The following is a 26,486-nucleotide window of genomic DNA, read 5'->3' on the forward strand; positions in this document are numbered from 1 at the left end:
GTGAGGTCGGTTACTATTATCATTTGTGCGGACTTTGTGGATCCCATAAGCATATATGTAGTAATAATTACGAAACATATATAAACACAAACACTCATGCAATTACATCAAAACCCAATAATATATAATTGTCCAAATATTAGAAGCAATAACAAAAGAACTCATACTATAAAAATAAACAGAAGTAAAGGTAAAACAAAGTATCAAACCTAACTCTATGGTATGTAGAGATCGGTTTAGAAGAGAAACCCAGATGCCAAAGCAACAACAGATGCAAACAATGCCGGGACGAACATAGTGGCATCAGAAGTAGGACTTGGAGCTGGAGACTCTGTCGTCTGAGCCGCCGCCTTTCCTACGGCTGAGAAAGCCACAATAGCCACCATCAACACCACCATAAGCTTCATCTTCATTGACTCCATCTCTCCTTTTTTTGTACTTTGAAGAAACTTAGTCAAGAGATTGTTTTGGATCGGTTTTGTTTTTGGTACGTTGATGAAGTTGTGGTGGGTGGCCTTGTGGTTTTGAAAGAGTATTTATAAGCCAAATGCGGGAATGTTGATTCCTAGAGACGGGGCTATCTGTGAAATAGTTTATTACATATTTTACGTAACTTTTTAGTAAAGAAAAAGGTATCTGAATTGCAGCAATGAAAATATCAGCTCTATAGAAGAAAAAAACAATACGTACTCGTCTACAATCGATGTATGAAAGAAATATTTCAATTATATTTACATTAGTTTCTGTAAATAATCCTAACTAGTTTGCATAAAGATTGTTGCTAGCTCTTTGAAATGTAGCCCCAGTGAATTAAATATACAACTCAATAAGCACTTAGCATATAAATATTTTGAAAATAATATTTTTGATATGTAAATGTGAATGTAAATTATACTATTCGTACATAAGAAAGAAACAAAACAGGTTGTCCAAAGATTTTGAACAGCTGGCAGAGATTGGCTGTAGCTTGGCCCAAACGATGTTGTTGTCTTTCTCAACCACTCTGTTCTTTCTTTACAACCTCACCACTCATTCATTATTAAAGTTTCATATTCTGTTCTTTCTTTAGATACCTTAGTGTGGATGATTTATCTAGAGGTTTTAGGTTCTAGAAGATGTCTTTGACATTCATCTTGATTGAAATTCGATTTTTCATAATATGGTCAATATACAGATTACAGATGGTAAACTCTATAGACGTTCGAAACATATCTACTGCATTTTCCATTTTTATTCATTACTTTTATCAGTCTATATGACATTTCATATTCATTGTATCGAGCTTCAGGTTATAATAATATATGTATGGTCTCCACGTTTAACAATTGGCTTGTTCTAATAAAAAGAGAAGTTTAATTAAGACTGCGTATCCTTATTTTGACTCATTATTCGTGAATCTGAAGATAGCGTGTGAAGTGGGAACACGCATTACCTAGATTAAGATGAAATTCAAGAGCTTAAAAGATTGGGACTTAACTTAATTAGTTATAACATCTTTTGTGAATTTTGTAACTTCTGACAGAACTTAACTCTTAAGGTGATTGCGTAACTAAATAACTTAAACTATTGATAATGCTTTTTCCAACGTTCACATTTTCATATCATACCAAACTATGAAAATGACCAACCACCCTCTTTCCCAACCACACCGGTTTAATTTCTTCTAATGTCGGCCATTAATTTTTTTAAATCATATTAATGTACTGTTTTATACTATTTGTTTTCACTATACGATAAATAAAACTAAGCCGGAAAGCCTTTTTTTTTGGACAACTAATAGCCGGAAAGCTTGAACACCGAACATGCATTATTGTAAGCATGTGGTTTCGCTACAATGTGGCCCCAACTTATGGAACTAATTGTTGTTTTCTCCTCAGTTCCCAAACAATATGAGTTGTTCTTTTTCATTTTGCATAACAAAACATATATAAATAATACTCATGAAATCTATATAGGTATTTTTTTGTGAAAGGGCATACCTATATAGATGTGTACTTCATACATTTCATGAATATTGGTTTTCTAGTTTTTATTAATGAAAAAGATCTTCTATATTTATATATATATATATATATATGTACTTCATATTAACCAAAGTCAATAAACATATATATACTTGGATTAGTCTCTGGGAAGCAAACAATCCGAGCTATATCAATCAAAAATTAACTAACATAGAAAATTAATCGTTAGAAAAGTCAGTTATTAAATACTTTTAATATTGTGAAAACCATAGTTGACATATATGCTTTATACATAATTCCACAAACAATTAGGCTTTTTTATATCCTTTTCATTCGGTTAAAGTTTCAAATGTAAACCTTTAGCGACCAATGCTAGATTGACAACAATGATTTCGTACACTTTTATTTTGAAAATCGAAAGTTGTGTTGGAGTTTGAATTCAATTGCTTTTTTCGGCTCTCGTGTTTATACAACCTATTTACAGTTCCTTGTTTGAAATCTTCACATATTTGCTATCTATTTCCATGCATGTTTACGTTACGGTTTTTTTTTTCAAGAGGCTGAAATAAGTACCCACAGTAATTAAAGTAAGTAACTAGCTCGTAAATAATCTTGATACTTAGCTGAACTAGCTCGTAATTTCAAACACAAACTACTAAGCATAAACTTAACGGCAAACCTTAATCTTTACGGAAGATTAAACCAAAAGATTTTGCGCGGCGTGGCTACCATAGCTCATAATGTGCAAAAGTGGACTCTGCGTACGTAAGTTTGCTTCCTCTTTGTGGTGCAACCGTTAAAAATCAGCACCGTCTGCCAGACTGCCACTTGAACCGTCACAATAGAGTAGTTGAAAACTGAAAATCACATAGTTATACTGCTGCAAGAAAACAGAAAACTGTGAACTACTACTACTATGATGGCGTGTGAGGACTCAAAACCGCCACTTTGATACATTAACTCATAAGATTAATTGTTGTGGTCGATGTAGCTACATTGATCTTGAAATATCCATCAGTCAACGCATGCACATAAAAAAACGGCACGCAAGTGAAAAGTACTGTTAACTCATCCACAGTAGTGAGTCACTTCTAAAAGGATCCATCGTCTTATACTCTTAGTGCTTTAGCTAGGTAAAATCCACAACCATATTAGCAAAACAAGTGACATTTCTTTCTTCGTTGTTTTTTCCAGAGAAATGGTTTGCGTGTTGCGTCTGACTGAACTCACCCGTTTTTGTTGGCTGTGTAAGGTGGAGACAGCCTTGTATGTGGTGCTGACTTGAACTAAAGAAGTCAAGAGTCAGATTTTTGTGTTGCAATGAGTACAGAGAAGAGAGTTAGATGTATGAAGTTGGAGAAAGATCAAAGCTCTGTAATGAAGAATCAACCAATTGTTTAGTTAAGCGGAAGCTAATCTCCAATTATACCTATGTAAAGCCGGACGGTAGAGTAGTGATCAAAGAGGGAACATATTAGACATACGCGTGAGAGAGAATGTGATATTACTTAAGCCACAACTTCACTCCCCATTCCCCCCATCTAGTTACATACTTACATGGACACTTTAATACAAAGTTAAAAATAAGACAAACATCAAAAACTTTCCATCACCTAAGGAGAGCTTACACAATACATCATCACTAACTGAGTTTTGTTTTTTTTTCACTACAGCCATTACTACACAAGGAGGATGAAATATTACAAAGACTGAAAGAAACATAAAGCTGAGTACACACTATGCACGCCACCGTTATGGACAGTTCTTGTTCTTACCAGGACCACCATAGTAAAAGAAATGTCCCCAATCATCATTACTTCCCGTTTGAACATCATAACAGTTAGATTTCTCCGTGAACGTTCCCATCCTCTTCGGTGCTTTAAGGTTATTAGAACTATCGACCACTTGTATGTTCCTAAAGTAACTCGCTTTGCTGAAACCTTCTTCCGGAAAGTGCCCACTTCCCATTTGCGTCCAAGTGTGGTGGCCACCTGACTGCGAGTTCACAACCTCTCCTCCCCACTCGATCATTGACGCACTCTCTGTAAGGTAAGAGAAGAGAAACGATGGCCAGTACCCTAAAACATACCCGTTACCGAACTGCATCCACCAATGTCCCTCCTTTGGATCCTGAGACAAGTTAAGTTTCAGTTTTTGTTTTAGAGCATAAGAGGTTTGAGGTGTGACATATAAGTACCTTCCAGATTAGGATACTGATATCATACTGAGAGTTACGGTATCCAGAGACTGGTGAGATGCTTGCTCCCATTGCTATGTCACTGTTGATTTGAATGAAGCCTGAGCAGAGAAGGTTGTAGCAACCAGTAGCTTGGTAGGCATCACTCTGCAAGACAAAAATGATACAAACATCATTGTATATTATTATAAAAAGAGTTCTAAAAATCGGTTCTAAACAATAATCTCCTATCAAGCATCTAATTGCCTCCTAACGATTTTTTGAACATTTTGATTATACATAATTTAATTCAGTGGGAGTTTTGAAAAAATCTTACAGTCCAGTAAGTGAAGAGTCTTGTATTATTGTCTCCATATAGATCCGGGCTCACCTGTGATACAAATCCAAAACAACTCAATCATACACAAAGTCATCTTTGCATCATCTCCAAGTCATGACAAAAGTCTCTTACCTGCCAACCAGCTTCAATGCTGTTAAGATCTTGTCCAAAGGAACCACCCAAAAGCCATATCTGTGACAAGCTGAACTCGTTTGCGTGCTGTATCTTTGGCTCCCACACATTCAAAGTCGCTTTAGCTCCATAGTACTTATCTCCTTCCACATAAGCTATGGCGTGCTAAGAATCAAACCAAGGTACAAGAAAATTAGCCTCAGGAGAGCAAACAAAGCTATACGAAACAAATGATTACTACAACTCTCACCTGATGACCATTTTGGTTGATGAGGTCAGGTTCAGCAGATTTAGGAATGGGAACAGTTTTGTGTTTCTTCTTGCCGTATCTTTTAACAGAACTTGCTCTCAACACATCATCCTCTTTTGTCCTCCTCATCGGAATGGTTCCTTCAGAACATTTACCGTACCGATGCCATAACTGAGGGATGTGAGTTTCTTTCGTCTCCTTTGGCTTTGCAGATGCTTTGTTGTCATCAAAGAGTCCTTCAGGATGGTAACTAGGCCTCATCTGAACACAACAAGTAACCAAAAAAAAAAAAAAAAATCAGCATTAGAAGAAAGCATTCAAAGAAAGAAAGAAAAACATCATTAGTGAAATTTTGTTTCTGTGAACCTGAATCTTGTGGTCTTTGAGGAAAGGGTGGTCGAAAGCTGGCTGCTTTGAGATAGGAACACAGTCGATTATATCTCCATCTGGACTCTGTTTAACCACAAAGAAGAAGAAAAAAGTTGAAAAAAACTTAAATCAAACAAAGTAAAGTTCACACTAATACTCTCTATGTCACTTGAAATTGTGCAAGAATAAAATATCTTGAGATTAGTAGTAGCTAAACTAGTGTGGTTTAGCCACATAATGAGAAAACCATTGATTATTGTGGTCATTAGCATGACATAAAGTTACTCAAATCATCATTCAGCAGAAGAGAGAAAGCACGAATCTTTCATTTTGCAATCAAACACAGACTAGTGAGGAAAAGAGAGAGTCTTTTTGAACCTGAATGGTCTTAACAGCAGGTTTGTTCAGCCTATTCAAGTGCTTCTTCACCTCTAGCTTCTGCCTTGACGCGCCATACCTCGCTGCGCAGGATAGCGATATCGTACCAAATAGCCATAAACACACTAGTAAACCTCTGTTCAACTTCACAAAGCTAAAATGCACCGCTACCATTGTCGCAATATAGCTCGGAAACTTTCACACACACACACACACTAAGGAAGGCTAGAGTACAAGAATATATCTTAAGAGCCCTCAATGAAAAGAACACTAACTAGAAGATGTTCAAACAAGACAATTGATAAATTGTTCCGTCCGTGAGAAGGTGTGTCTGGTTTTCTTCTTGTCGCTAAAATCCAACCACACTTGCAAAAATCTTAACTTTCTTAAACTCCGCTTTGAGTGAGAGAGTAAAAAGTGGAAGGTCTCTCTCTCTCTCTCTTCTCCACTTCACTTTTTCTTGTCCCATGGGTCCCATCTAATATTTTTAATTAATTGTCATCGTTAGCTGTCATTAAGCCTCGACACGGATCAGATATCCGGATTTTTGAAGCTATTTATGATTTGATTCGTATGCCACGAATATCTAATATTTCGATTTGCTTTGATTCGGAAAAATACGGGTATTCGAAAAAACGGATATCTGAAAAATAAATAGATATTTACGGATATTTACGAATATTTACGGATATCTCATATGTTTTGATTAATGCAAATAATCTTAAAAATTTGATACAAATTTGTTTCGTAAAATATTTTTTTGCATATATATAAGATAATTTTTTTTAAAAAATAGTGAATCTACGTATTTTATAAATTTCTTAAACCTAGTTAACAATTATAATAAGACAAAACTTAAGAAAAAATTATAATTGTCATAAATTTATTCATTTTTTTTTTATAATTTATTCATTTTCTTTTATGTATTATTTTTATATATATAATAATGTGAATAAAATTTGTCAAATCATATGTTAGAATAACAATTATATAATTTTATGCATTTAAAACTTTAAATATAATAAAGATATATATGTATTTATATATTACCGGATCGGATCGGATATCTGTTTCCCAAAATTTTAATATTTGTGATTTGCTTTGATTTTAATGGATATTGATTTTTAGTATTTGTTTTGCTTCGAAGATTTAAGAATATCCGAAATTTTTGAATCGAAATGAATAACGAATCGAATCAAATTTAACAGATAAAATGTTCAGGTTCTAACTGTCATTATCTTTCTTTGAGATTTTAATTGGGACGAATAAATATATAATCTTTAGTTATTTTCCCGCCTCCCTATACGGTGATTAGCGACATTATTAAAGCTTTTTCCCGCCTCCCTTAGTTGGGATGGAATAGAACCAATGAAACCTCTTGTGGTTGTGGAACATAAGACCATGCTCTCTTTCTTCAAAAACATCCTCTCTATTGAAGGGTAAAGATTGCTAGAGCTGGTCGAATCAATACAGTTAAACGATAAGAAACTAACAATCACCTCACTTTTTATAACTAACCAAAGTGCTATATATGATTAGTTAAAAAAGACAATATTTTTTTTTTAAATGGCTAAGAAAAAACACTAACGTTAACGCTGTCTACGAAACCCGAAATTCTAAAAATCTAAAATCTAAACCTTAAACCTCAAATCGTAAACTCTAAATCATAATTCCTAAACCTAAACCATAAATTCTAAACCCAAAATCCTAAACTCTAAACTCAAAACTCCAAACCATAAACCCTAAGCCATCAATCATAAACCCTAAACTCTAAACTTTAAATCATAAACCCTAAACCCAAAACTCTAAACTATAAACCCGAACTCTGAACAAGTGATGGGTTTAGGGTTTAATTTAAAGTTGTGTTTTGGGTTTAGAGTTGATTTAGAATTTAGAGTTAGAGTTTTATGTTTATGGTTTAGGATTTTAGATTTAGAGCTTAGGGTTGGTTTAGGATTTTGAGTTTAGAGTTTAGGATTTAAAATTTTGGTTTTAAGTTTACGATTTGGGGTTTAAATTTTAGGTTTTAGGTTTAGGGTTTAGATTTTTGATTTTTAGAGTTTCGGGTTTTGCAGACGGTTTTAACGTCAGTGTTGTTTTTCTCAACCATTTATTTTTTAATTTTATTACATTTTTTAATTAACCATACAAGGTATTTTGGTTGGTTATAAATGGTGAGGTGAATTTAATCATTCAGTGAATTTAAGTACTGTTTAAGAAACTATACATACAGTGGACAAAGTAATTAATTTAAGCAACCACATTAATTGAACAAAACGCCATTAGGAAGGCACCCAGAACATCTATTTTCCATTTTACAACTATATATAAATCACCACATACATTACACATAACACAATGTCCATGATAAGTCTGGTAAGATCAAACTCTATGGTTCATTCACATAATCACATATAATTTGTTTTATATTTGAGGACTACATACGGTCAAGATTTATAGTCCGGAATTTTCGGTAAAGCTAAAGGCTACCTAAACATGTATAATCCATAAAAGGCACAGGAGAGTTATGATGAGAGTAGGAGAAAAGCACGTAGAAGATTTTCATAATAGTGACATGACGTTCATGACTCGTGACTATACGATAAGGACGTGGAGCCCCAGGCTTTTCTTATCGCATCCTCTTTGTTTATTTATATATTCTTGTTTAATGGCGCTCCATTATTGTGTTCATAATGCGAATCTTTTCAAATTGCTTAAGATTATCTTCTTTCACGTAAAAATCTTTCAAACGATGAATAGATCCAACGATCTCTATTCCCTAGCATGATAGTATTCATAAAACGAATCGTGTGAATGAGTAATTCTGTATGATTTTGTCAAAAAAAAAAGTGCATTTTGTCTTCGGTGCAACATATTGATACATGTGACTTTTTCACTTTATTATTATTTTTAGTTGAATGATTATTAGCAAGAGAAGAGCCTCGAATCTAATTTTGACGTGTTCCTATATGTAATGAAAAATGCCATGCAATGTAATTATGGTAACAACTAACAACAGAACAGAATTACGAATTGTAAAAAGAAATAATTTAATTTTCACAGTTAAAATTAAAAAAGTCGATCTCTCTGACTCTGTTCCCAATGCAGAATCCCTGGAAGCTGCCTGGCTCAGCCTCCGCCCTGAGCCCTCCGCTGTCCGCCGCTGGTGAACCCCCTCCTCCGCTGTCCCTCCCTCCTGATCCCCCAGACCCATCCACCCCTCTTTCTCCTCATGAATACCCTCCCCTATCCTCTTCTCCTCCATCCAAATCTAGATCTAAGGCCAAAACCCTAATCTCAAATGAATTTTGGTTCTTCCCTCTTCTACTACTGAGACTGTGCTTCTAGATGTCACTATGACACTACAGCCAGAATCAGCCAAAAAAACTTGCCCCACCATAACTGGTCTTCAAAAAGGTCTTACATCAAATTTGTTATCTCTAACTCAAACTGGTCCCCTCTTTGGATCTATCCCTCAAACCATCCTATCTCCTGAAACTATTCCACCTTCAACCTCCAACCCCATTGACTTCTCTGTCCACAAACCAAAATCGTCCTCCCCCCTTCTTACCAACAAAGCCGCTTCTCCTATTTTCCCTCCTTCCTCTGTCCAGACTGAAGCAAGCAAAAAAAAACTACCTATCTTTCCTCTTCCCCAATCCCACACTCAAGCTCAAACACCCTCTCTTGTAGAAAGGTTGAGATCTTATGAAGATAAAACCCTCCAAAGACTTGCGCCTATTACCATTTCAGAGACAGGACGTCCAAGAGTCCTTATTCCTGATGTTGTCTTTGAAAAAGGTGCAGAGTTACACAAGGATTTTATTGTTTGCTACTACAATGGTAAGCCGCCGCCATTTAACCAGATCCAGAGTGTCTTCAACCACATGTGGGGAAAAGGTAAAAAGTTAGAAATTCACAACAATCCACTAAATCGATCTACTCTGGTTAGGATTCCTAGTGATTACCTGAGGCAAAAAATTCTTGAAAAATGTATCTGGTATGTTGGAGATTCTATGTTTCATACCGCGCAATGGAGTTCCGAGCACTCGATGTCTACCCCTCCACTGAAAGCAATAAGGATCTGGGCTCACTTGATAGGCGTTCCTCTCGACCTGCGCTACAATCAAGGGTTAGTTTAGTTGCAGGTTTGGTTGGAGAACCAAAAGAAACTGATGATTTCACTAGGAACCTAGTGAGTCTCACTGTTTCCCATGTGAAAGTGGAAGTCGACCTGACTAAGCCGCTCCCATCTGTTGTTGAATTTGAGCACCAGAGCGGTGAGGTAGTTGAAGTCCAAGTCACTTACCCCTGGACCCCCCCAACCTGTTCCCATTACCATGAGCTTGGGCATATTGTCCGAAACCGTCTCCTCTATACCCCTCCTCCCCCTCCCCTTCCAACTCCTCAGAAAACCACCCATCCAGCTCCTCCCCTCCAAAAAACTCCCTTCACCTCTTCCTCAAAGAATCCTCGTCCCTTGCCACCTAAAAACCAAACAAAAAAATCTACTGTTTATGTCCAAAAACCCCTCCAGTCCAAGCCTTTAAATCCCCCCATCTCAACTTCCTCTCAATTTGCTGCTTTAATAAATCTGCCCACTGATTTCTCTCCTGCGCATTTAAATAATCAGCTGATTTTAGCCTCCACCCCAGAGCCCCCACTTCGTCCCTCTCTAAAGCGCTCCAGCTCCTCTCCAACACTGTCGCCCCCTCACCTTTCTCAAAACACTTGCCCAAACCCTTTCATCCTTCATACCTCTAAATCCACCCTTTCTCTTCCACCAAATCCAAATGAACCTACCCTTTCACTTCCACCAATTCCCAAAGCCCACCCTGATATTTTTGCCTCCCCAAACTGCCCTAAAAAGCTCTTGTCCCTTGATTCTCATGCTATGAATGAGGATCCCCCTATTTCTTCTTAATGAGTGTAAAACTCTTTTTTTTTGGAACATCTGTGGTCTAAATGACCCGGATAAACATCGGATTTTTGTAGACTGGCTTCATACTAGTAAACCGCTCTTCGGGGCTATCTTGGAATCTCATATAAAAGAACTTTCTTTGTTACACTTAATGGCCACGTTATGCTCTGGCTGGCACTATGTCTCGAACCACCTTTCAGATGCTGATGGCAGAATCATCCTAATCTGGAAGGACCCTCTGAAGCTTCAGGTTGTTCATTAGAGCAGGCAAACTCTAACCTGCCTGTTGACTCTTCCCAACAAAGAACCCTTCTACTATACTGCAGTGTATGCCTCAAATCTTGCAGAAGAGAGAAATGATCTGTGGACTGACCTCTTACAACTTCACTCCGCTTTTGATTTACAAAGCAAGATGTGGTTTATTGGTGGAGATTTCAACCAAATCTTACATCACGCGGAGCACTCCTCACCCACTGCGAACTCCCTAAACAGCCAAATGTACCTTCTACAAGACTGCCTCCTTCAGACTGGTTTATTCGATCTGCGTTTCAATGGTCCCAACCACACTTGGAAGAATAACCAGCCTGACTCACCAATAGCAAAGAAACTGGACAGGCAGCTTGTAAACAACAATGTCCTCACCACCTATCCCCACGCCATAGCCACCTTCCTTCCACCTTCCATCTCAGACCACACACCCTGTCTAACAGACCTCGCCTATCAGTTACCTAAAGCCGGAACTAAACCCTTTAAGTTTCAGAACTACTTAACCAAACGTCCTGGGTTCACTCAGCTGATAGCGGACGCTTGGGCTCAGGCCGGAGGCTTCTGCTGCAATCTAACGGGCCTGTGTTGGAAGCTAAAACTCATCAAAAAGGATTTGAAACTTCTAAACATAGATAACTATTCAAAAATACAGGAGAGAGTGAAAGAAACTTACTGTTTGCTTCAAATTGTGCAGGTACAAGCCCTTCAATTGCCCACGTCTCAGAATTTCAGAAAGGAGAGAGAACTAAATCAGCGCTGGCAATTCCTAAGACAGATATAAGAGTGCTATTTCAGGCAGAAGTCTAGGATTAACTGGCTTAGAGAAGGAGATCTAAACACAACCTATTTTCATAGAATTTGCCAAGTGAGAGCAAGTTATAATGCTATACGAGCGTTCCTCACCTCAACAGATGTACTCATCACTAATCCTCTGGAGATGAGTCAGTATGCGATCGCTCACTTTCAATCGGTTCTAGGCCCTCTTAACTACCAGCCCCCGGTGACTCATTCTCATCTTGAGTGGTTCCAAGAATTATCGCCTTTTAGAGTCTCTGAACATCAAGCGCAACAAATGATATCAACACCAACTGCGGTAGAGATTAAGCGTCACTTTTTCAAGCTCAACGCAAACAAAGCGCCAGGACCAGATGGTCTTACCTCGGGATTTTTCAAGGCATCTTGGGAGATCATAGGAGGAGAAGTAGTGTGCTCAGTTCAACAATTTTTTGAGACTTCGTTCCTGCCAACGACGACAAATGCCACCATCCTCTTCTCGTCCCAAAGTTCCCAGGAGCATCTAGAGTTACAGAATACCGCCCTATCTCGTGCCTCAATACGGTTTACAAAGTGATTTCGCGTCTGCTGGTGAGCCGTTTAAAACCCATCTTGCCTGCCTTGATCCTCCCCTGTCAAACTGCATTCATTAAAGATAGACTCCTCACTGAGAATACGGTTCTGGCAAGTGAACTGGTTAATGGATACCATAAAAACAAGGGCGCCAAGCGTATCACTATAAAGGTAGACATAGCAAAAGCTTTTGATACCTTGTCTTGGGAGTTTCTCCTCACTTGTTTGAAAAGCCTGAATCTACCGAGTCAGTTTCTAGAGCGGCTGAGGGCTTGCATCTGCACCACCAGCTTCATGATCGGCTATAATGGAACAGTAAACGGTTATTTAAAAAAAAAAGCGTGGCCTCAAGCAGGGAAATCCCCTCTCGCCATATTTGTTTGTTATTGCCATGTACTATCTATCACTTATGCTAAACAAAGCGGCCGAGGAATGTAAAATCAAATACTATCCAAAGTGTAGTGGAATAAAGCTCACCCACCTCTCTTTTGCAGATGATCTTCTCATCTTTATTGATGGATCAATCTCCTCAGTTCAGTATGTTCTTCAGGTACTGCGAGAGTTTGAGCTTCGATCGGGTCTTGCTGTTAGTTTCCAAAAAACAAGTTTTTTTGCTTCGGGTTTGAGTGAGGAAGAGACGAGTGTAATCCAAGCCTCCACAGGAATGAATCAAGGCTCGCTCTCATTTGCTATCTGGGAGTGCCTCTCAACTCCAGAAAGCTCTCTCTGCCAAACTGCCAACCCCTGATCCAGCAAATAAAAAAGAGATTCGGCTCTTGGTCAGTAAAGTCTCTGTCATTTGCGGGAAGGCAACTACTCATAAAGACGGTGATAGCTGGAATCAATACCTTCTGGTGCTCAGCTTTCATTCTCCCCAAAGCCTGCATTAAAAAAATTAACTCAATGTGTAACCACTTTCTTTGGAAAGGGAACTTGGAAGGGCATCATTCTGCGAGAGTATCTTGGGAAACTGTCACACTAACAACTGCACAAGGGGGATTGGGAGTTAAAGATATGCTTACCTGGAACAGGGCTTGTTGCTTGCGCTTGATTTGGTTGCTCTTTTTCAGAGAGGATTCGGTTTGGGCTGCCTGGTTCAAAGAGGTCATCCTTAACGGCTCAATCCACAATTACTGGACCATAAACCCACGCCAGTCTTTCTCGTGGCTTGTAAACAAATTGATAAAGCTCAGACCGGATGTGTTCCCTCTCATCAAACTGAGGGTGGAAAATGGACGGTCTGCTCTTTTTTGGCATCACAATTGGGCTCCTCCTGGAATCATAGCCGATCTTCAGGTAACCTCTCGATCCAGAATAGGTATAACAAGCAATGCTACTGTCGCTTCTCTTTGTAGGAACGGCAACTGGAACTTACCCCCGGCTAGATCAGATCCCATAATCCAACTATATACCTACATCACCACAATAGAGTTAACCACTCTCCCTGATTTCTATGAATGGACGCTGCTGGGAAAAATAGATAACAAATTCAGAACAGGGGAGGTCTATACTCATCTTAAAGGTCAGATTCTAGACAAGCCATGGACCAAATCCGTTTGGTTTCCGCATCAGATCCCGCGACACGCTTTCCATGCCTGGCTTGTTCTGCAGAACCGTTGTCCAACCAGAGATCGATTGATTAGTTGGGGCATCCAGACTGATCCTCTCTGTCTCCTCTGTAACTCTCATGGTGAATCTCCAAACCATCTCTATTTTGACTGCAGTTTCAGTTTCGAACTCTGGTCTTTGGTCTCTCATCGTTGTAGAATTAGACTGCATAGATCATGGGATCAATCAGCGACTCAATTGGAAACTCTAACTGGTGAAAAAATTTCAAAGCTACTCACCCTTCTCTCCTGGCAAGCGACGCTCTATTGGATCTGGAATGAGAGAAACGGGCGATTGCATGCACAGAACTTCCGCGGCTGATGTTCTCTTCTCTCTGTTGGATCATCAAATCCGAAATAAGATACAAAGCTTTAGAGAAACAAGCCCTGCTCTCTCTTCGAACATGTTCCAACAAAGTATTAATCAGAAAGTCAAAGCAAAACAAATTAAGATGGTATGGTAACTCTAAATCACTAGAGAGAGGAGTACCAAAAGACTCGGAAACTAAAAAAAGTAAAGGTCAGCTGGTGCAATTGCTATGAATGCGAGCAATGGTAATAGTCATGATCAAAAGTCAAAACCCAAGGTAGATGATGATGATGATCAACATAACTATTAGTACGATCAAATCCAAGCATTACTTATCACCACCATCATCATCATCATCGTCGTACTCATCATTATCAGAAGAAGATAAAGTCTCGTAAGAATCAGGTATGGACAAACACATAAATTCCCATAGACAGCGAACGAGATGACCATACGGGAAGCAATAAGCCATCTCAAGAAGCTGTTGAGTATTCAACATCTCCGACGACCGAACCCTACTCAACCGCTGCCACGCGTTGGTTGAAACTGAAATCTTATGTATTTCCCTTGATCATAAACGTACACGATACAATTGTTATATACATCACGTTTGAGTATCTGTTCCACTATCGTAGGGTTATTCTCTAACTATCCAAGAATATAGGAGATTTAGTTGACATATTCTTATACTCCCTCTCAGTCTAATCGTTGGGAGCTCGAACGGATAGACTGTGTTTAAAGTCATTGAAGAGTGAGCTTGGTAAGCCTTTTGTGAATATATCTGCGAATTGTGAAGACGAAGGAACGTGAAGCACCCGCACTTGGCCCAGCGCAACTTTCTCACAGACAAAGTGTATATCTATTTCGACATGTTTCATTCGTTGGTGCTTCACAGGATTGGTGGATAGGTAGACAGCACTAATGTTGTCACAATAAACTAGTGTCGCAGCTTTTATTGGACACTTGAGCTCCAGGAGGAGGTTTCATACCCAACACGTTTCTGCAACTGCATTCGCCACTCCCTTGTACTCTGCTTCAGCGCTGGACCGAGATACTGTGGGTTGACGTTTTGATGACCAGGAGACCAGGTTGTCGCCGAGGAAGATGAAGTAACCTGATGTCGAACGGCGTGTGTTTGGACACCCGGCCCAGTCGGCATCAGTATACGCTGTAAGCGTTGAGGAAGTGCTTCTGTAGAGTTGTAGGCCATACGTGAGGGTTCCTTGGAGATAGCGCAACACTCTTTTGAGTGCTTGGAAATGAGGGACTCGCGGATCATGCATGAAAAGACAAAGTTGCTGGACTGCATACTGGATGTCTGGGCGAGTCAGGGTTAGGTATTGTAGAGCGCCTGCGAGGCTTCGGTACAAGGTCGGGTCGTTGATTGGGGCACCTTCGTCACTCGAGAGCTTTGCTTTTAGATCTACAGGGGTAGAGATGGGGTTGCAGTTCTCCATTGATGCACGTGTTAGAATCTCTTTTGCGTATCCTGATTGAGAGAGCATCATTCCTTTGGTGTTATAGTCTACTTTGATGCCGAGGAAATATTTGAGGAGGCCTTCTTCTGACATCTCAAATTCTTGTTTGAGGAGCGAAGTGATCTTGTTTCTTAACGATGGTGATGAAGCCGTAATGAGAATGTCGTCGACGTAGAGTAAGAGGAAAGCTTGCTGATCACCTTTGTCGTAGACGAAGAGAGATGTATCACTATTGCTCTTCTGGAAGCCGATACCTGAAACAAAAGAGGAGAAACGAGCATTCCATGCCCTCGGAGCCTGTTTGAGGCCATAGAGTGCCTTCTCCAACTTACAGACGTGGTGAGGGTTTGTTTCATTCTTCATACCTGGCGGCTGATGCATGTAAACCGGTTCGTCGAGGGTGCCATGGAGGAAGGCATTCTTGACGTCAAGATGATGTACTTCCCAGTTGCGTTGAAGGGCCAGATGAAGAACGGTACGTATCGTTACGGGCTTGACCACAGGGCTGAAGGTTTCGTCATAGTCAAGCCCTTGTTCCTGAGACTTCCCATTAGCCACGAGGCGAGCTTTGTGGCGAACTGGATTGCCATCTGCATCAAGTTTGTATTTATACAACCACATGGAACGAACTATGTTAGTGTCAGGTGGTTTAGGCACCAATTTAAACGTCTCATTCTTAATCAATGCATCGTACTCTACAGTCATGGCAGGGTTCCAGTTCGGATCTTTAAGAGCTTGAAGGTGGGTATTTCGAATTGGTGAAACTGTGGTGTGGAGGGAAAGAACAGATTTTTGTTTGCGGGTTCCGTCCCTACTCCGTGTTGTCATAGGATGACGTGTTGGAGGAGGTAAGGAGTGGACCGGAGCCGGCTGATTTACAGCAGGCGGTATGGTCGGGCCAGAAAGAGAATGGGCCGGCACCATCGGTTTTTGAAGAATCTGTTTGAAAACAGGGGAAGTTTCAGTGTTTTCAAGGAAGGTATAAGTGTTTTTGGCTGGAGTAGAATGTGTTTGGGCTGAGGGAAAAATGGTCTCGTCGAAAATGACGTGACGGGAGATGATGATTTTTCTTGTTTTGAGGTCTAAGCAGCGATATCCTTTATGGTTTGCAGGATAGCCAAGAAAGACACATGGTGTGGAGCGGGCAGCAAGTTTATGAAGTTGAGAGTGGTTTATGTTTGGGAAGCAGAGGCACCCGAAGGTGCGTAGGTGGGAGTAGGTAGGTTTTTTTTGGTATAGGAGAGAGTAAGGTGTTTTGTTTTGAATGGTAGAGGAAGGGAGAATGTTGAGAAGATGAACAGCGGTGTGTAAGGCCTCTATCCAATATGTTGGAGCCAGACGCGCTTGAAAGAGGAGAGTTCGAATGGTGTTGTTGATTGTTCGTATCATTCTCTCAGAACGGCCATTCTGTTGAGAGGTGTGAGGACACGAAAATCTTGCAACGATTCCATTTGAAGAGAAGTAGTTGTGGAATTGGGCATTGTTGAACTCGCCTCCGTTGTCGCATTGGAATGATTGAATAGTTGTTTTGAATTGCGTCTTGACATATGCCGAGAAATGAGTGAATTTAGAAAAGACCTCGGATTTGTATCTGAGAGGATAAACCCACAAGAAATGTGAAAAATGATCCAAAAATAGAACATAGTACTTGAACCAACTGATGCTTGAAATTGGTGAGGTCCAAATATCAGAATGAACAATTTCAAAAAGAGAAGAAACTGTTTTATTTGAATCATAGAAAGGAAGTTTTAAGTGTTTACCCATTTGGCAAGCTTCACAACAAGTTGGAAATTGCCTTTTATTACAAGAAATAGATTTTGCAGAAATTAAAGAATTGAGAGAGGCATCGTTAACGTGCCCTAGGCGCTTATGCCAAGTAGAAGGATCTGCGACAACGAGAGCGGTTGGAGAAGCTGAAGTCGTCGGTTTATTTGTTTGGCAGGGCACGGAGTAGAGTTCTCCGATGCTGTTACTGCGGAGCAGAATCCTCCTGGTGTTGAGGTCCTTTATAGAAAAACCAAAAGGGTCGAATTCGACCGAACACCAGTTATCATTAGTTTACCGACGAACAGAGACTAGATTCTTGATAATGTTAGGAGTAACAAAAACATTGTTCAAGGAAAGAGGTCGAGAGAGTGAACAGAGAGAGCTTGAACCAGAGAGAGTAATTGGAATATGAGAACCGTTACCTACTGTGACTGCGTTTCCGGTGCAAGGTTTAAGAGGAGAGTTTAAAATACCTGACGATGAGGCTAGATGCGCTGTAGCACCAGAGTCCATGTACCAATTTGCAGCTCCTGGATCGGCAAGAGTCATTGTGTTGAATGCTTGAGCAAAGTCAGTTGTTGGCTGTAGCTGCGTATCGGTTAAGAGGGCTTGAGGAGGACGTTGAGGAGCAGAGCCAAGGATCCCTCTTGTTTGTTGCATCCATGGTGAAGGATAGCCTGGCCATTGCATCATTGGCGCTGGAAATTATTGCATTGGCCACTGGTTGTTTGCGTTTTGACTTGGCTAGTTGTTGTTCCATGATCGTTGCTGGTAGTTACGACCACGTCCGCGTCCTCTGCTGTTTTGTCGCCGGTTCCCGTTGTTGAACTTATGCGGAGCTTGCTGTTTGTCTGTTGAAGCCGTAAGGACTGTTGATGAGGACGGAGTGTCTGCGGGAACAGTTCCTTTGTTGCCTTTCTTGAGTCGGGTTTCCTCGTTTAACAGCATAGACTTCGCATAGTCAAAGGATGGAAAGGGGTCTTTGTGTCTGATGACGTTGACGATGTTGTCATACTTCTCATTTAGGCCATTGAGAAGATACATCACAAGTGTGCGATCTGTTACCGGTGCGTCAAGGTTGGCTAAGAGATCGGCGATGCCTTTGAGGGTTTGACAGTATTCTTGAACTGTGCGATCGCCTATCTCTGTGGTACGTAGGTCATGGTCCAGCTGGATTACGCGAGACTCCTTGTTAATTCTGAACTGATTCTCGACGCGTATCCATATGTCACGGGCTAAGCCTCCAGTCTGAAACGTTGATTTGAATAGGGGTTGAGTCAGCGTGCCATACAGCCATAGCTTGACCAGACCGTCACGCTTCTTCCAGGCAGTGTCGTCATCATTCGCAAGGAGGGTGGTTCCATCGATGTGGCCTAGGACGTCGAACGCTAAGCAGTGAGTGAGGAAGAGCTCACGCCAGGCGTCGTAATTGTGATCGTCATAGTCTAGAACAATGGGGATATGTGTTTTTATATTTGTGATCCCAAAGGTCCTTTCTTGATCTTGGTTTGCCATTTGAAGTGAAGAAGAAGAAAAGAAATGAAGAAGGTAAGAGAGGAAGAAGTATTGAAGACGAAGAATAGAAAGATGAGAGAAAATTAGGTCTCAAGAGCTTTGTGCTCTGATACCATGAAATCTTATGTATTTCCCTTGATCATAAACGTACACGATACAATTGTTATATACATCACGTTTGAGTATCTGTTCCACTATCGTAGGGATATTCTCTAACTATCCAAGAATATAGGAGATTTAGTTGACATATTCTTATAGAAACGTCAGCCACAGCTACTATTGCCGCGCTGCTGAACACCATATCCAACAAAAGAATCTCCTCTTTCTTTATTCAATTTGCGTACGAACTCAACTCTCGGTGCTAGTGGTTTTGACTTTTGGTGCTCCACTTTGTTTTGATATTTGCAGTTTTGTGATATCGGTTCACTTTTATATTTCCTTAATTTATGGAGACTCAAGCCGTTGAATGGGTCTTTTACAAAAAGGAATAGGAGTAGCAAAAAAAAAACATATGGTTTCTTAATTACAATATTTAGCTACTTATATTTATATAAACTGTCCTAAATACCAGGAGAAATTGGTTGGACTGTAGTTGTCAAAATTTTACTTTAGAACTTAGTATGTACAATTTTTTTGATGTAGCCTTAAAAAATTAAATGAGAAAAAAACATTCTTACAGTAATATTTTGTTGCTTTAGAAAAAAAAACTCTTACAACAATTTTTTGAAAATATTTGGCTTTAACTTTAAAAACTATATAAATGAAAAAGAGTATTTGTTTTTTTTTCACAAGTGAAAAATAAGATTTAAATCTATAAATAAAACTGATACTTATATAGCTTCACTTTCGTAAAACAAATCAGATTTAAAAAAAATTAAGGAAAATTGGGCTCTATGATTTTCAAACAATTAATAATTCATTGTGTGACTAAATGCCCTAATACACCTATACACTTTTTTCTCTTTTATACAATATTGACATATTGCCCTCAGTAATAACCGGAAAAACCTGAAAAAGAAAAAGAAAACAATGATTAATACTCATTGTGGAAAAGCAACTCGTGTCCCTACGTTATTCACACATTCTTATGTTATTCACATCCTCTCATTTTTACCTTACTTTCTTTTGGTTTTTGAAGGTGAATAATAGTCTTCATCAACGATTTGGCCACCACATATACACATCCAACGTTTATGGTGTTTCTCTCCGATCAAAATCACTTATTCCATGATAACGATGACTCAGCTTCTCGGAATTGGGAATCAGGGGAAATATGACACAGACTGTAAGTTCTGATTGTGGCTTAAATTTTTTTTGTCTTGGAATCTGAGTAAATCGGTGAAATCAAGTATGATGGTTGATTAAGTGTTCGTGTTTGTTGTACCTGCTGAAATATATTGTTGTTTTTCGCCGAATCGGCTGTTCCTCTGGTTTGATCTACTTCGCTTTTGTTGCATGTCTGGTAAAATAGGGAAAAACAAATGATGATGGTTGATTAAGTGTTTATGTTTGCTCGCTTTTGTAAGTATTTTTTGATTGCTTCTGATTAGTCAATTTGTCGGTGTAAAACATTTTGCGGTGAGACATCCACTTGTTCCCTAGTTTTTTGTTCTCGTGTTACCTGTTATCCAATTTTCGAAGCCACTGGCTCTTTATTTTCCTTCCGCTTTGTGTAGTCTGCTGATTTCTATTCTAGTATATTTGTATGCTATACCATACGTATATAGACTGATGTTTTCCATTCCATTGACCGCAACCTGTAATTTCTTTGTTTGTTCACACTGCATAGGTTTGTTTTAAAGTATTCTACTCATATGGAATAGCCGTCAGTTGGTAACTGAGAAGGAATTTGAGATCTAGTGGCTGTTTGCGGGGAAGCCAATCCGTTATGTTCTTCAAGACTTTGCCATAGTGGCTGATTTTAACTGTGGCGAAAGTGGGGGCTTCCATGGTGAGGCGCAAGAGAAAGCTATTGGACGAGGGAAGGGAACCATTTAAAAACTCGAGCTTACATGCATTTTTCTATTTTATTTGGAAAACATAGAATAAAAATGATATTTTACAGTACATAAGCATTAGTTATGCTTTGGTGTTGTAATTGATATGAATCTTGGTTTATGTATATTGATCAAAATTAAATATTTAGCTTACATTTAGTTAACCATACTCATACAAGTGTAAACTTCACACAAATTTCTATTATCTTTTTTGTAATGATTCTATTTAAAAGTAGAAGATTGCAATGAATGATCTATATTGTATAGTTTAATATTACATAATATAGTTTAATACTTACATAATATTATTTACTATTTTAAGATTTTGATATTTGGGGGTAGGGTTTAAGGTTTAGTGATTAGGGTTTAGGGTTAAAATTTGGGTTTAGGGTTTAGTGGTTAAGGTTTAGGGTTTAGTATTTGGAAGGTTGGGGTTGAGGTTGGGGTTCATATAACTTCTTACATTCAAGCATAGACGTTTCATAATTTCACTAATATATACTATACTATTTATTTTGTTCCATTCTATTTGAGTTTAGAGTTTTTATTTGTATTTAAATTTGGGTTTAGGGTTTAATAATTAGGGGTTAGGATTTAAATTTGGGTTTACGGTTTAGTGATTAGGGTTTAGGGTTTAAATTTGGGTTTATGGTTTACTGATTAGGGTTTAGAGTTTAAATTTGGGTTTAGGGTTTAGTGGTTAGGGTTTAGCATTTGGAAGGTAGAGGTTGAGGTTGGGGTTCAAATAACTTCTTACGTTCAAGCATAGACGTTTCATAATTTTACCAATATGTACTATACTATTTATTTTGTTCCATTCTATTTGGGTTTAAGGTTTTTATTTGTATTTAAATTTGGGTTTAGGGTTTAATAATTAGGGTTTAGGGTTTAGTGATTAGAGTTTAGGGTTTAAATTTGGGTTTAGGGTTTAGTGATTAAGGTTTAGGGTTTAAATTTGGGTTTAGGGTTTAATGGTTAGGGTTTAGTGGTTAGGGTTTAGCATTTGAAAGGTGTGGGTTGAGGTTAGGGTCCATATAACTTCTTACATGAAAGCATAGACGTTTCATAATTTCACCAATATGTATTATACTATTTATTTTGTTTTATTCTATTTGGGTTTAAGGTTTATATTTGGATTTAAGATTTATATTTTGGTTTTGAATCTGGAGAATAAGGTTTAGGGTTTAATATTTAGGGGTTATGGATGAGATTGTGATATGCTTTATTATTTTGGATTGATATGAGATTTGTGTGTTTATATTATTTTGTTGATATGGAATATAACAATATGGTTTGAGTGGCGAAATAGAAGGAATACACCATTTATTGTAAAATGTTTTTACTTTATCTACATAATTACTAAACACAATGAAACGTATGCGGTTATTAAATATGTGGCGTGGAAGATGTATCTTCCCTTATAAAGTTAAAGCATGTGGTAAATAATAGCCATACATGAAGTTGTCAACGTCATCACACTACATCTCCTTCACCGGTTACTTGTACGTTTAAAGGGTAAAACCGGATCAGATCAAACTTAATTATTAGATACTTAATTCTATCAAAATCAACGTTCTACACCTAATTTTCATTCAAAACTTAGTCATTTCACAAATTCACCCAAAAATTAATCTTTGAACCGACTTTATTTGAGGAATCTGAAGCCCAAATGGAATCATTGACAATTTCAGGGCCCAAAACATTCAAAAGCCCAACTCACTTGTTTACTTTCTGGTCCCACCTATCCACAGGGAAAGCAGCAGCAGCAGCACTAGTCAAAACCAGAGCACCGGAGAGCGAGAGAGAGAGAGATGGAGGCCCTGAAAGTATGGAGTCTAACGGCGTCGCCATTGAGGCAATTACTTCGTCTATCTTCTTCTTCTACCGCAATATACGGAAGAAGATCCCACCACTCATCACTGATGCTCCGATGCGCCTCCGCCGCTTCTTCTTCTTCTTCTTCCTCAAATGCCGCCACGGCTGAAACTCCCAAACCCTCCGGCCGAAACAGAAGGGCGGCTTCTTCTTCTAATTCCACCTCCGATCGTGAAGCTATCCGCTCAATTCGTCTAAAAAAGGTCTTACCTTTGCAAGTTTATTACAATCATGGTGTCTGAAGCTACTTACTCTGTATCAAGACATTGTTTTTAGGCTGTCTTATCCACGTGGTGATGTTTGATTTTGATTTGGTTCATTAGGTTGAAGAGCTGAGAGGTCAAGGTGTAGAGCCATATGCTTACAAGTGGGAGAAGAGCCACAGTGCAAATCAACTCCAAGAGATTTATAAGCATTTAGCGAATGGTGAAGAGTTAAACGACGAGAGTGATCGTGTTTCTATAGCTGGGAGAGTCGTTGCTCGTAGAGCGTTTGGGAAGCTTGCGTTTTTGACTCTGAGGGATGACTCTGGAACCATTCAGGTTTCATCTAACTTCCATTTTTATTTTATCAATGAGATGCTTTTGGTTTGATTGAAGGAATGTAATCTCTACGTTTATGTTTCTTAGCTTTACTGTGAGAAGGAAAGGCTGTCAGATGAGCAGTTTGAACAGCTGAAGGCATTCATAGACATTGGTGATATTTTGGGTGCTAGTGGCTCAATGAAGAGGACTGAGAAAGGTTAACCTTGAATCAAATGGTTAAATTTATCAATAGAGAAGCATTTGTTTGTGGGTCTGTTTACTAACTGTCGGCTCTCTGATTTTTTTCAGGGGAACTTTCTATATGTGTGAGTTCTTTTTCAATTCTCACAAAGTCTCTCCTTCCATTGCCTGACAAGTATCATGGTCTAACTGATATTGATAAACGTTACCGCCAAAGGTGACCTTTGTTTCCTGTCAATGTGATTATGTGCTTCTAATTCTTGAAAGCTCATATGTTTTATTTGGGTTCCACTTACTGTGTTTGATCTTACTAGGTATGTGGATATGATTGCTAATCCTGAAGTGGCTGATGTGTTCCGCAAAAGGGCAAAAGTAGGTTATCATAATAATCAAACTTCCGTTTGAGCTACTAGTTTCTTTTGTATCTTTCTTCGATATTGTGTGAGAAATTTTATTTTGCCGATCAACAAAGCTCATAATCTGTTTTTCGTAGTAGATAGTTTCAGAGATACGCAAGACAGTGGAGTCTTCTGGATATCTGGAGGTTGAAACTCCAGTTCTTCAGGTTTTTGGACACCTTTATCCTCAAATTTCCCCTAAATATTGAGTTCTTGTATAAGAGTCAGTTTAATGAACTTGTGAAAACTAGGGGGCAGCTGGTGGAGCCGAAGCTAGACCCTTTGTAACGTATCATAACTCACTTGGAAGGGATCTTTACCTGAGGATTGCAACCGAGCTTCACTTGAAAAGAATGCTGGTGAGACACATCTTCTACCATCATAATCACCCGAGAAATGTATGAAATGTAGAATATTTTCTCTGAACAGAATCCACATTGTGATCACAGGTTGGAGGGTTTGAGAAAGTATACGAAATTGGTCGTATATTTAGAAACGAAGGCCTTTCAACACGTCACAATCCTGAATTCACAACCATCGAGGTAACTCAAGACATGCCTTCTCAATCATCTGTATCCCTTGGACTTCCAATCTCTTGAATGGTTCCTTGATACATAGCAGTTTCATCTTTGTTTAGATGTATGAAGCTTTTTCGGACTACCAAAGCATGATGGACATGGCAGAACTAATCGTCACTGGATGTGCAATGGCAGTTAATGGGAAGCTAACAATTGATTATCAGGTGAGTATGGAGATAAAGTCATCTGAATCTTTGAGAAATTGAGTTGTGATTGCTCTGTGCAGGGAACAGAGATCTGCCTCGAGCGGCCTTGGAGGAGAGAAACCATGCACAATCTCGTTAAAGAGGCAACAGGAATCGATTTCAGTGAGCTAGGGGAAGATCTCGGAAAGGCCAAAGACACAGTTCTGGTGGCACTTCAAGACGTGCTTGAGCACAAGGACAAATCTGGAATTGGAGCTTGCTCTTCTCTCGGCCATCTTCTTAATGAGGTGCAGCTACTTGACAGTTTACTATCGAGTTTGAAAAATTGATGTGCTGAAATCAATTCTTGTTTCCAGGTGTTTGAAGTTGTTGTAGAGCCAAAGCTTGTGCAGCCAACTTTTGTATTGGACTACCCAATCGAGATATCTCCCTTGGCCAAGCCACATCGCGGGTAAAGTTGTTTCTAGAGCTCTGTACCATCTTCTAGACCACTCCTCTTATATTCTGAAAACATTTATAACTGTAAATGGCGTTTTTTTTGTGGCAACAGTAATGCAGGTTTGACTGAAAGATTTGAGCTGTTCATCTGTGGCCGTGAAATGGCTAACGCATTCTCTGAATTGACTGATCCTGTGGACCAGGTTTGCAGTCTTCCACATAACCGCTTTTTTGTGTCTTCTTGAATAACATTGCATATAGTAAATGATCTGGTTTTTAGTTGTCTTTGTGTACACTGGATCATAAAATATTAATGATATGATTTAACATTTGGTAGAGGAGGCGGTTGGAAGAGCAAGTAAGGCAGCATAACGCAAAGCGAGCGGCGGCTGCAGCAGAAACTCCTGAGGGAAAGGCAAAGAAAGATGATGATGATGATGATGAATCATATGAGGTGACACTAGACGAAGACTTTCTCACTGCTCTAGAATACGGAATGCCTCCTGCTTCTGGAATGGTACTTATTATCTTATTTTCTTTCTTCTTTACGATCAGATGAAGTTAGTTAATTTGCAAAATCAAAAGCATGACCAAGCTTGTATGATCAAGTACTTATATGAGTTCACTGTTACTGTTTTTTTTCCTTATCTCGTAGGGGCTTGGTATTGACAGGCTGGTGATGCTGTTGACAAACTCTGCGAGTATAAGAGACGTCATTGCGTTTCCTGTTCTGAAAGTTCAGCAGTAACACTTATGCCGAACTTGGTAATACATGTTTGTAGCTTTAGCATTCTTTCTGGTTATTTCTCCAGCAGAGCAAGTTGGAAGAAGCATGTGTAATATTTAGATAGCAAAAACCAATCCAATGATTTTATTCTTGAAAAGTGCTTGAAACCGAAATAGACATAATAATACATACGAAAAGAGTTCCATCATGTTATTGGTGGCCTCTCTTCTAGTTTATCCCATTTGAGATATGGTAAACATTACACAAACGTTTACATGAATTTTCTCCTAATATTTTGATGCATGTTTTAGACACATGTTGAGAGTACTGGATTAAAACTGATTCTGTCTTGTAAGAGAATGAAGCTTCACGCTCCCTTCTCTCTTACTTTTGCTGATTATCTGATTTGATTCTGCGTCGACAAAATATGATCTCCTGTTGTTTAGGTTAGGAACAAAGCTGAAATCAAAAAGAACTTTAATCATTGCTTTCCATTAATTGCTTCCAGTGTTATTTGATTATTCTTTTTTTCCTTGGAAAATGACAAGCTAACACCAATGTTTAGAAAGTCTAAACATGGATTATACAAAGGGTTTATTGGGTTTTGTCTATTTGGGGTATAATAATGCTCTTAGGTTTTAGCATTAGAGTTTGATCAGGTTACTTGTGGAATGTAATGTATTTGACCACTTATATAATGATTGATGCCTAGTTGCCTACACACACATGTGAGACAAGTAACATGTTGTATGGCTTTTGAGTTTAATTGATCTCAAAGCAT

At 38.9% G+C, this 26,486-nt stretch overlaps 5 protein-coding genes across 5 annotated transcripts; 2 read left to right on the top strand and 3 right to left on the bottom strand.

Annotated features, from left to right (window-relative positions):
- Positions 1 to 58: 58 nt before the first annotated feature.
- LOC106440600 (arabinogalactan protein 12) lies at positions 59 to 526 on the bottom strand. Its single transcript, XM_013882309.3, has one exon. It carries the CDS (start codon positions 420 to 422, stop codon positions 237 to 239), a length of 186 nt encoding a protein of 61 aa, XP_013737763.1. The 5' UTR covers positions 423 to 526; the 3' UTR covers positions 59 to 236.
- A 2,925-nt stretch (positions 527 to 3,451) lies between these two features.
- On the bottom strand, positions 3,452 to 6,009 carry LOC106440599. The gene is made up of 7 exons (XM_013882308.3): positions 5,610 to 6,009; positions 5,229 to 5,315; positions 4,863 to 5,123; positions 4,613 to 4,777; positions 4,478 to 4,531; positions 4,162 to 4,308; positions 3,452 to 4,094 (listed from the first exon to the last, which is right to left on the bottom strand). The coding sequence occupies exons 1-7, from the start codon at positions 5,781 to 5,783 to the stop codon at positions 3,717 to 3,719; spliced, it is 1,266 nt and encodes a 421-aa protein (XP_013737762.2). The 5' UTR covers positions 5,784 to 6,009; the 3' UTR covers positions 3,452 to 3,716.
- A 4,933-nt stretch (positions 6,010 to 10,942) lies between these two features.
- On the top strand, positions 10,943 to 12,148 carry LOC106442679. The gene is made up of 2 exons (XM_013884337.2): positions 10,943 to 11,491; positions 11,597 to 12,148. Exons 1-2 carry the CDS (start codon positions 10,943 to 10,945, stop codon positions 12,146 to 12,148), a joined length of 1,101 nt encoding a protein of 366 aa, XP_013739791.2.
- Positions 12,149 to 18,050: 5,902 nt separating this feature from the next.
- Positions 18,051 to 18,821, bottom strand: LOC106442678. The gene has a single exon (XM_013884336.1). It carries the CDS (start codon positions 18,819 to 18,821, stop codon positions 18,051 to 18,053), a length of 771 nt encoding a protein of 256 aa, XP_013739790.1.
- Positions 18,822 to 22,572: 3,751 nt separating this feature from the next.
- LOC106440598 (lysine--tRNA ligase, chloroplastic/mitochondrial) lies at positions 22,573 to 25,946 on the top strand. Its single transcript, XM_013882307.3, has 14 exons — positions 22,573 to 22,896; positions 23,017 to 23,235; positions 23,323 to 23,434; positions 23,527 to 23,635; positions 23,733 to 23,790; positions 23,915 to 23,983; positions 24,068 to 24,175; positions 24,266 to 24,358; positions 24,454 to 24,558; positions 24,621 to 24,827; positions 24,897 to 24,991; positions 25,091 to 25,181; positions 25,316 to 25,495; positions 25,634 to 25,946. Exons 1-14 carry the CDS (start codon positions 22,630 to 22,632, stop codon positions 25,724 to 25,726), a joined length of 1,806 nt encoding a protein of 601 aa, XP_013737761.1. The 5' UTR covers positions 22,573 to 22,629; the 3' UTR covers positions 25,727 to 25,946.
- The last annotated feature ends 540 nt before the right edge of the window (positions 25,947 to 26,486 follow it).

The sequence above is a fragment of the Brassica napus genome, chromosome C5 (genome assembly GCF_020379485.1).
Source record: "Brassica napus cultivar Da-Ae chromosome C5, Da-Ae, whole genome shotgun sequence".
NCBI classification, from domain to species: domain Eukaryota; kingdom Viridiplantae; phylum Streptophyta; class Magnoliopsida; order Brassicales; family Brassicaceae; genus Brassica; species Brassica napus.